Genomic DNA, 15,854 nt, shown 5'->3' on the forward strand with positions numbered 1-15,854 from the left:
CGTTGCGCCTATTACCCTTTGTTCCTTCTGCCTGCTCCACTGTTGGGCAAATTTTCCTTTCGTCCCGCGTCTCGCGCGGCTCCCCTATTTTATTTATCGTCGCGCGACCTAACCAGTTTGCAGTGGCGTTTCGACGCGTTCGTCGAATTTCCACGACCATCGTCTATCGTCCGTTTCGTCTCGTTCTCGCGGAGAAAAACGCGCCCGCGATCCGCTTCGAGCGAGGAGAAACGACCTTCGAGACCGGCAGAGCTCTCGCGCGATCAGAATGTGAAAGTTCACTCGGAAAAGGCGGTCAGCGCTACGTTAGTCAGCTTCGCGCACACCCACCGACACGCTCGGCTCTCTGCTCTCTACGTTCCGTCTCTTTCGCCCTCCATGTACAAGTATATACATATATTCCGTACCTTTGACAGCCAGAACGGAGACATCGACGCGTCTCTATTCGCGTTTCCTACTCCGCTTTGCGTCTCGCTCGCTCGCCCCTTCTTCTCACCTCCTCCTTTTTCTACCGTCTAACCAGCACCGCTGCTGCGCGATGCATTTTCTTTCATAGACGGGCGCGAAGAAACGCGTAACGTACAAGGTATAGTTAGCTCGACGATCGACAAGACCGTGGAACGTCGATAACAGATTTTCGACAACCGAGATACTTTTTGCCAACGCGCCGTTTTATTCGAACGAACGCGCGTAAGCGACGATCGATCGCGAGTCGCTAGCAAGCGGAATCCGGGGAAAGAAGGGGAGACAGAAGGAGCGAGAGCGGAGCGAAACGATCGAAGAAAACCTGGCAAGGGAGATCGGTACGGGCAATTATGGCCGGAAAAAGGAGCACGATGCAAATATCAAGAGCCGTTGACTCGTGAAACTCACCTGCCTTATGCCGCGAACCAGTCCTCGATAGACGCGCGCGGATACTCGCCTAGTCCAGACGCGTACGAGGAATTTCAGCCGAATTTCGCGAGTTGATCGTAACGTTGCAGTTGCGAAATCGTTTCTCTGCCGAAGAAGCTTGTCCGACGACGACGAGCGAACAACGAAAGGCTGCTCTTCGTTAAAAGCAACGAAGTAGCACGACGCGCGTTCGTTCCGGATAAAAGTCGCAGGTATCAAGGATTTCCGAGGGTCACGAAGGGAACGAACGAAGGAGAATCGGAGTGAATCACGTTCCGAAAGTAGTCGCCACGAGACAAGACGAGAGCCGGTCGTCCGCACGGGGAAAGGGGCCGATTTGAAAGACAGTAGGTCAAAAGAGCGTTCTGTCGGCCGCGAGCCGGAACGAAAGAAGGACATCGCTCGAAGAAATTCTTACGCCGGGAGACTCCCACGCGATCGACCGCGCGCCTCTTCCACGGGCCGATTCGAGCGCCGGTCTCCGGTCTCGAAACGTAAACAGAGCGGCACGTACCGGAACGTACGCGAGTTTCTCGCGAGAGAAAGATCTTCTTCGGCCCTGATCGATCGGTGTCGATTTCCTCCCGAGCGAACCAGCGAAACGGACGATCGCGTCAGAAGGACCGCGTTAGGTGCTCGTTGCTTCGCGGATCGAACACGAGCGAGGAAAGAGGAAAGAGGAAAGAATCTAACGAACAACGTGGCGCGTACGCGATTCTTCTTCCGCGAACGGGTCCGATCTCCGGACGTTACCCGTTTCGATCCGCTCCGCGTTCTCATCCCGTTCTCGTTCGCCGTTCTTCCGTTTTCTCTGCCACTCGCTCGTTGTATGCCATCCTCGCGAACTTAACGTTGCTCGCATAACGTAAGATCGTACCGTCGAATAGCATGCAAGCGGAGGCCTCGCCGCGAGCAGGCACCGTGGGAATGTTAGGCGGGCCCACTGGCCCCGCGCGCTGCCCCCTCTCTTTCCTCTCCTCTCTTCCTTGCTTCTACCTCGACCTTTTCTCCTATCCGTTCTCCTATTTCTTTCCTTCTTTCCTCCTTCGTTCCTTTCCCCTTCCTTCGTTGCTGGATGCGTCTAACCCTTTTGTAACTTTGTTCCATCCTTTCCCTTTCGAATCGTTCGTGGCCAGAATCCGTGTCCGTGTCCGTGTCAGCGTCAACGTCCGCGTCAGCGTCGGAATCTCGACCCTTTTATTCGTACGTTTATCCTTCGGCGTTGTCGCCGAATACCTACGCTCTGCCGTAGCCACCGATTCTCTCCGTTCTAGTCCGGCCAGTCGTTGGTCCGTTTAGCGAGTTCGTCGAAACTCTCGGTAACGAGCGACTTTGCGTTTTACGATGCGGCTTTGTCTCGACGAGGCTGCGCGAAGAGGATCGGGAATCGGGAAATGACGAGATGGTAAGCGCGTTGGTCTCGCGCGGGTGGCTAACCGTTGATATGGCGGGGCGCGGAGCTGCGACGGGAAAGAGAGGCGCTCGCGAGGCCTAGGGTAGTCGCCGACGGAGCAAGGCGGTAACCTTCTTTCCGGCGAAATTATCATAATGGCTCGGAACAGAAGCATGGCCCGAAGCGACCTCCGCTCGCTCGAAAACTGCCCGGACGATGCATGCTCTCTGGCCATCTTCCGCGCGCGCGCGCTCGCTCGCTCGCGCTCGCTCGCGTACACGCGAAGCGCCAAGAGAGGGAGAGAATCTAAGAGACGACTCTCGAGAGCATCGAATACAAGCTCGTGTGCTTGCTCCAACTCGAACCCACCTCGGTTAGTCGGTTGCCGTTGCCCTGCCGGGCCAACGTCGACTATACACACACTTCTATACCTCTCGCACGGTAATTACGTGACGTATTAATACCAGTTATTCCGCGTCGACTGGTTCTCTGCCCGTCTCGAACCGCAGGTGTATTTCGGATCTCTCTCTTTCCTGCCTACCTTTGCGTCCTTTCTCTCTCTCTCTCTCTCTCTCTCTCTCTCTTCGCGTCCTCGTACCTTTTCCTCTTTTCTTTCTCTCGGCCTGGCTTCGATCCTTTTTCCCTTCCCGTAGCGCCAATTCGTCCTTCCCCGGATGCCCTGTTTGGCAACGCGTTCCTATCCTCCTACGGAGAGTACGCGGCCATCGTAGCTATTAACGGGATAGTTTGGAACGCGAAAACGTCGGTTCGCTTCGTGAAGGAAAGACGATCGCTCGAACAGAGGAATATCGGTAGGGTTTCGAGCAAGTTGGAGATTCGAGCAGATCGGAGAGCGGCGATTCGCGCGGCATCGCGTTGGAGCGAGCGAATAGCGTGCAGTGGCGTGCGCGAAGAGGAAAGACAGAGGAAGCGGCGAACAAGCGGAGGATCGAAATTGAACGAGGCGATGCGATGGAACGTTAGGCGAGCGGTGAGCAGCAAGCAGCGAGCGTAACCTCTCCGTATGTTGGCCGGTCTCGGTAACGGGACGACGATACGGAAATCTTAATAGCATCGACTCGCGGCGCTTCTCACCGGCCGCCTACTCTTCGCCTTGCCACCTTCGAGCCGGAACTGTTGCCCGCGGGGACCAGCACCCGCTTATTAACCGCGTAAAAATCACTGCACGGGATGTTGCGCGTTTCGACCCTTCCGTTTCCTTTTTCTTCCGCCTTCCGCTTACTCGCTCGGCACGTTCCACGCGTTTCCTCGTAAGCGCCTGCACGCCGTTCGATCGTGAACGCTTTTCCAAGGAAGAGAACCGACGGCGCAACCTCGTTCGCGAAAATCGCCGCATCGCCAAGCAGGCGAGACGACGCGTCGAATGGTATCGCGTGAAAACGTAAAAAATAAGAGAAAAACGGGTGAAAGGTGGAGCGAGAGTGGGAGCGAGCGCGATGGAACAGGAAAGAAAGAGGTAGGCAGGCGAATAGGTAGGTAAGAAGCCGAGGTAAGGAGCTCTCTTCCCATCATTAGGCCGTTTGGTTGCGGGATCGCCGCAGGCTTTTACGTAGGTGTTTATTTATCGTCGGAGGCTGCACGCGGAGAATTAGTACCGGTCCGTATAATCTCTATTTGGAGTAATTATCTTACAAACGTTAATGGATCTTCCGCTCGATCGAGTCGGAACGTAGGACGGGTCGTTTCGATTCCGTGTGCGAGTTTCATGCAGCCGTGTCCAAGGCGGATAAACGAGTGCACGAGAGAAATTGTGGTCCGGCTGAGAGCAACGAGCGCGATGAAAAGGCCAGCGGAATGTTTCGAATTTTAGCGGTGTATAGACGAGTAAATATAATCGGCGACCCAATGACCTCGCGGCGACGTTCATGTAGGTCGATATCCTGGTTGTCACCGCCAGCGTTCCCGTCACCGCGCCAGCGATCGGACGGGCGATCGCGTCGTTTCCACGATTACACGCGTTTACACGATTTTACCGCGATCGTCGTCGATGAACTTGGTTCCGAATCGCGGCTAGTTTACTCGGAACGGCGATTCGTCGGTGCATCGCGAACGAAGCTACACGCGTATGAATGGAAAGTTGGAAATGCGGCGGTCCGCTCGTCCGAGTCGGCGAGCTGGTCGAGCGTGACGCGCCAAGGATAGGTCGTATCGTTGAATCGCGTGAAATTTCTAAGCCGTATGTCATAGCAGGTAATGAAATTCCTTTCTGCGCGCGGTTCCGTGCGCGCGATCGTCTTAATCAACGCGCTGTCATGTCGCTACGAACGAGAAGAATTAGCATTTTAAATCACGCGCTCCGCGGGTGCTCTTACTCTCCTTTTTCTGCGAAGCGGCCCGCTCCCCTCGCGTTCGCATCCACGTCCACCTCCGAACCCTTACCCCTGTCATTCCATCCGTTTCCTCTCGCGCGCTTTCATCCTTCCATCCCTCTCGGCCTTTCGTTTTCAACTGTACGTCGTTTTTGTAATTCGTTTATCATCGAACGCGTACGGAAGATTGATCGTCGTTTCTCGATGTTTATAATTATTTTGAACGATGCTCGGTGCTCGACGCTCGTTGCGCGTCGCAACGCAGACGGATATTCTTCTGAAACACGGACGCGCGTGCTCGTGTACGCGTTTTCAACCAGCCAGCCGATGCATCCTCCTCCTTTCCCCCCTTGCCCCTTTCCTTCTTCGCCTTCTTCGCTCCGTCCTCGTCTATTTCGCTCTCCTAACCTACCCGTGCCCGTTCCACGTTCGGCCGTCACGGGCCTAAGCGCTGACCGTTCTCCGTCGAACCGCGCGCGTCAGCATCATCAATCCACGTCCGACGATTTCTCTATGGCCGCGCGGTCGTCTCCGCTTCTCGCGTTTCGTTCTCGCGCACCGTCTTCGATTTCGTGGAGATCGCCGGCTCTCGCGAGGCGAGACGCAGCGCGAGGACGCGCGACCGACAATTTTTTCCAGCTCTCGAGCCGCGATCGCGGCTTTTAAACGCCAACACGTTCCACGATCGTCCGATCTACGTGGACTTTGCTACGTGACGAGCACCGACCGTCCCGTTTACGATAGCTTTATCGAATCGTTGCCGAGCCGTTTTTTCCCCGCGAATTCGCGTCGATTCTTCTTACAAACCGTGACGAAACCAGCGAAATTCTCAACGACGATAACGAACGTTACATCGATATCGTTGGACCGATGCGACGCGAGCGCTCCGCATTCCACGTTCGATCCAACGCGTGCTCCGTCGTCTAAACGCCGTGGTTTCTGCCGCTCTCCTCGATTTTCCAACAAAAAATCCACGCTCTCGATAACGCGAACGAGCATTCGCGACTGTTCGCGGCGGTCGCTCGACCTATGGACTAGCTGCGGGAAATTACGAGCCGTTGCCACGATACGAAGAATTTTCCGATCTCCGCGGACTTCGCGAACGACTGTTTGTCGGATTTAGTCGTAAGAGGAGTAATCGCGTGCTCGTATACGTATAACTCAATGCTTAACTTAACGTTAGCGACGTTAAGTCCGTAGGCGTTATCTTTGCGTTTAATTCGACGTTTGCGACACGTAGTTACGAATCTCTCGTCCTTATCCGTAGAATTTTCCAATCTCTTTGCCATACCGATTGATACTCTTGGTACTATTGGTACCGATCGGATAAATTTTAGAATACGGTCGTCCCACCTATCGTGGTCGCCAACGGTTTTACCGTTGCTTCTCGTCTAGATTAGGATCGGTCGATTCTCGATGTACCGACGATAAACGAAAACCGGCGTGGCGTCCGGTTAACCGGCTGGACGCGCTCCGCGAATTTTCCGCAAATTCTTTTCCGCTCGAGCGAGCCACGAAACGAGTATCCGTGTTCGGGCCGGCTGCTAACGGTATCGAGTCGGCGTAACATCGGCGGACTGTACGCTGAACTCGCGAGCCCTCTGTGCACTCGGCGATGGATCGGTAAACGAAATAACAGAGTCTCGCTCGTTCGAATCGCTGGAACGATTTAAGCCGGCATTTCGCTAACTGGAAGAAACCTTCGGGTGGTTTAACGATCGTAGAAATCGGTGATTCGGTACCGTACGAGTGGCAGAGCTGTTAGAACTCGTAAACGATGTCTCGAAAGGGTCGAGCCTGAGGTTTTTTTGGTCGGCGGCGAAGCACGGTGGCGAGAAAAGGAGAGAAACCGGAGAAGAGAGAAACGGCTGAAGAGGAAAAGATAGGAGAGACGGTATTCGTTAGCCGCGGGGCGGACGTTGGAATTCAGGCGTTGCACAGCGGGGTGTCGTTGCTCGAACAGTCCCGAAGGAAAAATAAAGACGCGGTATCCGAGAAAGGATGCAAAGGGGCAGAGAGGCGGAGAAAGAGAGGGGCTAGGTGGAAGGGGGGTAGCGGGGGGAAGGGGAAGTTGCGCGAGAGCGCGATCGTGCGTACGCACTTACCAAAGGAAGAGAGAAAAGCAGAGAAAACGACGAAGAGACAGTCACGCGTACTTAGGTACGTACCGTGCAAGACGATCTTCCTCCCATCTGTCTGCCTTTCCTCGTCGATTCTCTCTTTTCATCTCTTTCGATGCCTTTCGCAGCGAACGGTATTCCACGGACCTTGTTTGCCTAGAGTCGCGTACGGCCAACGAGGCTTCGATCGAAATTCCTGCCGCGCCGATTCCGTCCTTTTCGTTTCCTTGTTTACGCCTGGCTACGCGTATCTGGACTCGCGCGTTCGTCTTTGCACGATATTCGCAGGCTCCTAGAGAGGAACGCGCTCGCGCCGCGTTACTCGCCTTCGACTTTCCAACCAGGGTCCGTCCAACGATAGCGGCGATGCTGTTATCGCGCGAAATCGTAACGGGATACGGGGAAAATCGGCGACGGAGAAAGCTCGCGCGAAAACGAAGAAGAGGATCGAACGATTGACGTAGTTGGTTCGTTTGTTGCAGCCGTACAAAGGGGTCGAGTGCCACCGTCGCAGCCATCGCTACCAGGTTTGCCGGGACAGTTCGCCCTGACGAACGGTGACGCGGTCGCGTGTGCCAACTTGAACGGTCATTCTTACCTCTCCTCGTACATAAGTTTGCTGCTGAGGGCAGAACCGTATCCGACCTCGCGATACGGCCAGTGCATGCAACAAAACAACATCATGGGAATCGACAACATCTGCGAGCTCGCGGCGAGATTGCTGTTCTCGGCGGTCGAGTGGGCCAGAAACATCCCGTTCTTCCCGGACCTACAAGTCACCGACCAGGTTGCCCTGCTCAGGCTAGTTTGGAGCGAGTTGTTCGTGCTAAACGCGAGTCAGTGCTCGATGCCTCTGCACGTGGCGCCGCTGCTCGCCGCGGCCGGTCTTCACGCTTCCCCCATGGCGGCGGATCGCGTCGTCGCCTTCATGGACCACATCAGGATCTTTCAGGAACAAGTGGAAAAGTTGAAGGCGCTACACGTCGACTCCGCGGAGTACAGTTGCCTCAAGGCCATCGTCCTCTTCACCACAGGTAAAGCAACCGCCCTAACTCTTTTCGATATCGACGTAGCCTCGATTCGCGGAGGTTTCGACGCGGAGACGGTCGTCCCGCCGGAGTTGACGGCGCCGGATCCAACGATACCGGATAGGCCGTCTTCGTCGTAACTGGCGTGGCGTCCGCGCGCCACGATACCATCGGCGCGACGCGGAGGACGGCCCTGTCGCGACGTATCACGCGCGGCTCGTGCTGCCCGATCCTCGACGAGCTTAGAGAAGCTCAGAGAAAGGGGACAATGCTCGACGCGGCGTGGTTCCCGCGGCCGATGGCAGGGCCGCCGGAAGAAGTCCGATCGCGACGGTCTCTTGACGCGCGCCGCTCGTTCGTAGCTTCGTCTAATCGACCGGCAACAGATGTTATCGCGACTCTACGGCTACGGCTGTCATCCGAACCGCGATTCCCGTTCTAGCCCCGGACGAGATTCGCCGACGCGAACCGCCGACACAATACCCGCTCGCTCGTCCACGTTGCGTCGCGCGATCCTCGTCCAACAACCGAGAGACAATGCTCGCTCGTACCTCCGCTCCGTCCCTTCGATCGTCCCGTCTCTTTCTCGCGATACGTCTTCGTCCGCTCTCGTCCGCGATTAGTCGGAAAATCGCCCATCGATCGTCAGTGTCGCTTACGACACGCGAGTAAAGAATCCGTCGCCGTTAAGTTTCGCCGCCGGACGCGTTGCACGTCACCGCGTTTCCCATTGTCGCTTCGTAATTATCGTCGCGTCGGTTTACTTATCGTTTTCGCCGTTCACGCGATTCTCCGGATACCGTAGCTTCGTTGCAACGCGCGGTATTCTCTCGATTTTCGCAGCAGTGGTTCGTCGAAAAATCATCGAAAAAATCAAGGCCGAACAAACGCAGATTCCTTGCGGACGGAAACGCGATCGCGCGCGCGGGAACGGTTCGATGGACCGATAGATCTGCGTTGGGTGGCCGAACGCGTGTGTCCGCGAACGATCGAGCAGAAGGACGAGCGGAACGAACGCACACGCGTTCGGGTTTTAGGGGGAGCACGAGGTCGGCCCATGCTAAACCGTCTCGTTGTAGATACGGGACAACCGACTATTTATTATCGTGCTATATGGCCGCGCTTACCTCGGTTTAGCTTATGCTAATGTCCCGTTTCTCGAGCTTTCCCCTTCCACCCCTGCGTGCTCGTGCTGCCCTCTTTTTCTTCTTTTCCTTCGCCACGACGAAGGACCCGCTTCTTCTTCTTCTTCTTCTTCTTCTTCTTCTTCTTCTTCTTCTTCTTCTTCTTCTTCCCCCTTTCCCTTCCCCAACGACTCTTGTTTCTCTCGTACGACGGACCCAGCGTGGATCCCTTTGCGGTTCGTGGCACGCGGGACCCACTTCTCTCTGCCATCGTCCGGTGTCCGAGCTCTCCTCCCGCTTCGAGATTCAGCGAGATATCTACCCCAGACTCCGACGCTGCACGCTCCACGCTCGATGCATACCGTTGCGTAACTCAGGCGAAATCTCATCCGGGCCGTGCCGGAATTCTTATCGCGATTCGCGATTAGTTCCGTTTCCATTCTCCAACGCGCCGTTCCTGTCTTCGCCAGGCGGTACGCGTATATTCTCGCCATCAGTTGCCATTTCCACGTGGCTCGTTCGTCGAAATATCGTCGGGATCGATGACTATTTCGAGCAGCAGCCAGTGTCTTTTTTATGCCTCGTAACCGCGAATCACGCGTCTAATTGTTCGAATAAAACGGTGGAACGGGGGCACGCTACATAAAGTACGTTTAGTCGGCTAGATCGACTACGTTCCAGCGGTTCGGCTTTCTCCCGTGCATACTCGGTGACGCGAAAACGCGTAACGGGCGCATCGATCTGATCCCGGTCTCGACGCGTTCCAACGGTCATTCCCGGCAGACGTTCCTCGACGGCGAGCCGAATGGCACGTTGGGGCGAAGAAAAAACGGCGCTCGAACGAAAAACGCGGCTTCGGCACGCTTCGCATCGGATCTCCTCTCGTTCCAGACCACCCCGTAGAGACATGCAAAGTCGCGGCGCAGATATATTTATGCGGCAGGGCATTGCGGCGAGCTACGATACCTACGTGTATCTCGATGGGAAACACTCCCACGATTATGTGGCGTACGATGCAATTTCGCCTTTGCCTGGGCGAACCGGTGAGCAATCGGCGACCCACGTATTCGCTACTACGCGCTTTACGCTTCTACTCGGCGGCGTCTCTCGCGATGACCGCGAAGCTTTACCACCCTATCAACGACATAATTAACCAACGGTATATAACTTTCGACCGCGAGAAATCTGCCGGACGTTGTCGCAAGTACGCGAGCGTAAGTTGCTTCGACCAGGCCTCGCGATATCCGTGGAATAACGCGGGCGAGAGACGCCGCGATACGTCGGCCGTTGGTGCCATCGTTTCGCGTTCTAGAAACGTTCGAACCGATGGAAATCGCGAATGGATTTTCGCGCGGCGCGAACGCGCGCGCGACGACCAGGAGGCTAAAGAGCACCGCGAAGCGGACTCGCAAACGGGGACACCGCGGAGACGACGCGAGGAGAAAGTAAGAAGGATCGTGGCTCGCTGCGACTCGGCGAACCGATATAAGCGAGCGACTAAGTACGAGTACGTTCTCGTTGGACGAGACGGTCGGCGGGGGGTAACCGGATTTCGAGCGGTTAGTCTCTCTCGTCGAAGCCGTTCCAGCGACCTGGGATAGAGACGCACGACGGCGTTAATCACGCCGAAAGCTGGAACATAGATCGGCGCGGCTGCGAAACGTCGAAAACGCTCGGAAGCGAATCGCCGAAACGAAAGGCTCGGACGAAAAGGAAACGGAGGTGGACCCGGTCGGAATGTCGGCCGGCGGCGGATCAAAGTGGAAGCGAGGAGAGAGAGACCGGTAACCCAAATCGAAGGGAAATCCAGCAGCGACGGGAATAGCGCCCGTGTCGTCGGAACGCGAGAGCGCCGATGATCGCCTAGCCGCGTTTCCGTCACTGTAGTCGCGTCCCCGATCCTCCTGGCGTATTATTGACGCGTTTATCGTTGTCGTTATTATCGCCGTCTGTCGTTCGCGCTCACCTGTTAACCTCGGATAATTTATCGACGCGGCGAATCCGTCGAGAGAGAGAGAGAGAGAGAGAGAGAGAGAGAGAGAGAGAGAAACGGGCTGGAAATGGAAGGGACGCGACTCGACTCGATGCGATTCCGCGTTCTTCGCATTCTCCGCGTCACGGTCTAATCAGCCTCTGTCACTGCGCCGACCGGGCTTCGCGAGAACCGTTCGATTCAACTTGGGAGCCGGTCGATTCCCCATCGAGAAGGCGTGATAAATTCATCGAAAATTGCGAAACGACTCTAGCGATTGCGAAAATCTATATATATATATACACATATATATATCGTATATGTATATATTTATGACGGATGATATGGTAATAGTCGAGGCCATGTCCCCGTTGGCGTACATAAGCGTAAACGCTTTGCAAGATTTGTTGATCGGAATTGTCTGAAACGACGCGAGTTGGCGGTATTACGTGTCCGATTCGCAGACTGCGAATTAACCGGCGTGGATGAGTAGCGGGATGGGGGAGTAGTGGTCGTGCGAATCTGAAAAGAATAACAAATCCGGCAGATTTAACGAGGATGGGCCGTAATCGCGGTCGGTAACAGACATGGTCCGAGGCAATTTGCAAACGTACGACGAACCTAAGAAAACTCTGCCGCAACCCTCTCGATCCGACGTATGTATTTTAACCGGTTCGGCGATCGGAATTTGGACAGAGACGCTGCTGGATTTGCCAGAGCGGAAGAAAATCACGAACGAACGCGCCGTAGGTATAGCGGGCGCGAAAGAACGGAGAGAACGAAACGAGGAAACGAGAATCGAAGCGCAAAGGGATGAGTCGTGGAAAGAGAGGGCGCGTTATCTGCGAACCCGGGACCACGAGTACCGAGTCGCGGTCGGTTCTCTATCGGGCGCATTGTTGCTCGGTGTCGAGTCGGGGTCGCGTCCCCCAACCCTTGACTTTGAGCGTTACCCATTTTCCTTTTATTATCTGCCCTCTTTGCATCCGCGCGTCGACGTTCCGCATCGCGCACGCTCGCTATCGCTCGAAACGCATCTCGTTCGCGAAACCTTCGTTCCTTCGATTTTTCACGCGGAACGAAACGCCACGCCGCCTTTTAATTACTCGTCGTCCCGTCCGTTCGACGATGCAGCCGTTTTCTGAATTTCCATCGGTTCTTTACGCTTCTCCGTCGAGTCGCGGAGAGAAGGGGAGGAAAATCGCGAGATCTCGCTGGTCGTGGAACGGAGGGAATCGCTGAAACAGAAGCGAGAAACGGAGGAAGAAGTTGACCGGCCGTACGATCTCCGTGGTCGGTCGCGTAACCCTTATCGGCGTATCGCAGGGCAAAGGGTTGCCCCGGTATTAGAGTAAGCCACGGTATTAACCTCGGAGTTTAATATAAACGACGACGGTAGCTGGGACAAGGCGTCGTTTCGGGATGGCGAGGGTGGCCACGTGACCGGCGGACAATGCGAGCCGCTTATCGACGTCCTCGGCCGAAACGAACCCTCGCGGCTCCTCCTCGCTCGTACGTACCCCTCCTCGGTTACCGACCCCCCGACCCTAAGCCCCGAGTGCCGCGCGATCACCGAGCCAGCCACGCTTAACCTCGTACCGCGGTATTACCAGGCCGCTGCTCGGCCGACACCTCGCTTTTCCGTCCGTATTTCCGTCCTTCCACTGCCCCGAAAACTCGTTCGACCGTGATATCGGCCGGCGACGCCGTCCGCGAAACAAAGCGTCCATCCTTTTCACCGATTGCGGGCTAGCGCGTCGACCAAAGGGCGAATCCGCGAGGCTGCGCCGGAATTTCACGTCCTTTCGCGTCCTCTTACCCTCGATCTCTGTCAGTCCGCCGATATCTCGACGAGCGAACGCCGACTTTCGTCCGCTCCGACCGACGCCACCATCCAAACGCTCCTTTTCCACCTTTAAACCCAGTTTTATTTCGTTTCGTTTTCTCGGTCTATCCGTGGTAACGCGACGTTCGTTCGATCCGCCTCGCGAGTCGCGCGAAACGAGCGAGCCGTCGAAAGGACGCGGGGATCTCGACGATGGAGCGCGCGTTCTTTGCGCCGGAATCGGCAGGCGAGTACGTGCGAGAAATTGGAGAAAAAAGTGGAGGAAGAGCGGAGAAGGGAAGGTTCGTCGACGTCTGTCGGTGGCGGGACACGTTGCCCGGTTTCGTCGAACGGTCGACGCAACGCGAACAGAAGAAGACGGGATTTTATTTAGGCGCAAGCGTGTTTTATGGCCCCGTTTGACACGGGATGCCGTTAAATATGCGACAGACCGTGCGCGTTTCTCCCCGTCCCGTCGGCCAGCCTGCCGGCACACCCCACGCGTTCTTCCCCTTCGCTTCCTATTCTCGCCGATGTCTCTGTTATCGTTTCGAGGATCCTTCTATTAACGAGACCGCGCCGCCGAGGCCAAACACGCAGGAATTTCGAAAGACTCGTTGGCGCGTTTCTTCCACTTTGGTTCGCGTGCGACGCTCTTTCTCCGACGCAGCGCGTACCGCGAGGCGCGAGGCGAAAGACGAAAGGCGAAAGACGAAAGGCGAAAGGCGAAAGAAGAAAAGCGAACGAAAGAATAAAGGCGCCTCGAAGCCGCGAGTCGCGGTTCTTTTTTCCACGGATTCCCGAGGTCGTTAGCGTCGTCGAAACGGCTCTAAATTAAGAACGAACGCGGTCCGAATTTGTTGCGCGTGCCAATTTGCACGTTCGTTTGTTTGGCCGATCGAACGAAGCGGAGGCCTCGAGAAATTCGGCGAGAGTCGGCCGTTTGGCGCACGACCGGAATTCGCAACGGAATGCAGCATCGGCAAAGGTGGGACGTGGCGAGGCTGGAATTTAACGCGACACGAGTAAACGCGGGACGAGTAAAAAGTGGATCGAGTCGCGTCCACAGTCGCGGAGAGTAAAACGCGGAGGGGCGAAAGGACGAGTGAATCGAGTGGCGGCTAAGATAGCGGCGCGGCGTGTGGGAGAGAAGCCGTTGGCGGGTGCACGCGTGGCATTCCTAGTCCCACATGCCGAGCGTAACCGTCGGAACGTAGTGGAACCGCCACCGCTTCCACCACCAGACAATATCGCGCATTCACAGATTGCGCTGTCAGGCGGTCGAATAATATTCGGGGTGACACGCCATGTATCCGCTATGCGGTACGCCGACTGGCCTGTATGAGTCAGCATCCCCTAACCGCGCCAACGCTGCCACGCCGCGTCGCTCCGCACCGCGCCACACCGCGCCACACCGCGCCACACCGCTCCGGGCTGGCACTGTAAGGGGGATCGTCGGTGGCGAAGAAACCGAGGCAAGAAAGGGAGCGACAAAAAGAAAGATCGAGGGTGAGTGAGACGCGGCGAGGAGTCAGAGGGGAATCGGAGGAAAAGGGAAAACAGCGAGGGAGGGAGAGACGAAGCGCATCGGGGTTCTTTTTCGGTTCGAATCGGGAACGAACGAAATCTCGTGCTACGGTACCACGTGTCCGTGACCGATCCAATTTTTTTTCTCCACGCTTCGATACACGGATACTGGCTCGCACGCATACCATGCCCACGCTGTTGCGAGCAGGCGCCCGCGTTCTCGTCTCAATCAGGAACATCTCGAACTCGGTATTGCCTTTGCCAACGAGATTCGTCACGCTCCACGCGCTTTCAACCTTTATACCGTGTGTCGTCTTTGTACCGTCTCTCGCAACTCCTTCCGACCGAACCTATCTATTCCGCGTAAGCGTCGCGTCGTCTCGATACGCGAGTTCTTCTCTCCATCGACGATCTTTCGCCAAACGTCGTCCGCGTAGAAATCGCGTAGAAAACCCAGAGAGCGACCGCCGCGTCTCCTTCTTCCTCTTTCGCCGCTTCTTCTTCTTCTTCTTCTTCTTCTTCTTCTTCTTCTTCTCCTTCTTCTGCCGTTGCTCGTCCCTCCGCCCCCTCCCCTCCCCTTCCCCCCCACCCACCATTCACTTCCCGTTCCTCGATGCTGGACTTTAATTAATCCGATTTACATCGAGCCGCATCGGCCCTCCACGACCGTGACAGAACCCGGTGCGCATACCTTCCGTTACTTCCTAATGGGGCACTCATTAGGAGGGAAATAGCCTACCGAAAACGTCCATGCTGCTGAGAATTACACGGACCGCGCGCGTCTGTTACGCCCCGAGGACGAAAGGACGAAAGGAAAAGAGAGCGGGGGGAGGGGGGCGCGACCGGTCGAAAAGCGTAATGTAATTAAAACGCGCGAAAACGAGCGGGTAATTGGCGATGACCGCGACGAACGAGTACCAACCGGGGAAATTGGAATTCGTCCGCGGGCAGCGTGTAACTATTTCGACGATCGGTCGAGCGAGCGGAGGCCACCATCCGCGACCGGGATATCCCTCGAGTTCCGCGCCAGTGCTCGGAACGCGAGGCTTTCGGCGGCGCTGAAGTGTCAGGCCACTGATAAGCCAAAGGCATTAATTTTACGGGCGGACCCCTTTGCTCGTGCCATGCTCCCTATCCAACTAATACAATTACGTTATAACCCCGTGCCGAGTCGATCCTCCACAGCCCCGACGTCGTCGTCGTCGTCGTCATCTCTCTCTCTCTCTCTCTCTCTCTCTCTCTCTCTCTCTCACGCTCCTTCTTTTCGCCCCCTTCCGGTCGCTCGGCTCGAACGCGCCCTCGTTCGTCCTCGATTTTCTACGCCGCAAAATTTGCTTTGCGAAACGGTCACGCGGTCGACGATCGAAAACTCGATCGCGATCTCGGTGGAAAGACGGCGGGCCGATCTCGCGCGCTCGCTACGACGCTTTTTCTCGCGGTCGAGTCGCGCCACGAGGACGGACGGTCTACGGAGTTTTTGCTATCGCGTTACGGAACGAGCGTATGCTAAACGAGCTTACGACTAATTCCCGGATGAGATTCTGCGGGACGAACCGTGTCGAGTCCTGCGGTCTTGAACGGGATTACGCGGCGGACGAGACGGTGTCGTTCGAGCCGGGAGAAAGAATCGCGTTCGTTTTT

The 15,854-nt window shown here is 56.1% G+C and overlaps 1 protein-coding gene across 3 annotated transcripts in view; it reads left to right on the forward strand.

Moving 5' to 3' along the window:
• Nucleotides 1-15,854, forward strand: part of LOC126875018 (steroid receptor seven-up, isoforms B/C) — a 51,201-nt gene that overhangs the window by 15,166 nt on the left and 20,181 nt on the right. For all 3 annotated transcript variants that reach the window (XM_050637639.1, XM_050637641.1, XM_050637642.1), the window contains one exon: nt 7,220-7,771. In XM_050637639.1, coding sequence (XP_050493596.1) covers nt 7,220-7,771 — 552 coding nt within the window. The remainder of the gene's footprint in view (nt 1-7,219; nt 7,772-15,854) is intronic.

This window comes from Bombus huntii, chromosome 2 (assembly GCF_024542735.1).
Source record: "Bombus huntii isolate Logan2020A chromosome 2, iyBomHunt1.1, whole genome shotgun sequence".
NCBI classification, from domain to species: Eukaryota; Metazoa; Arthropoda; class Insecta; order Hymenoptera; family Apidae; genus Bombus; species Bombus huntii.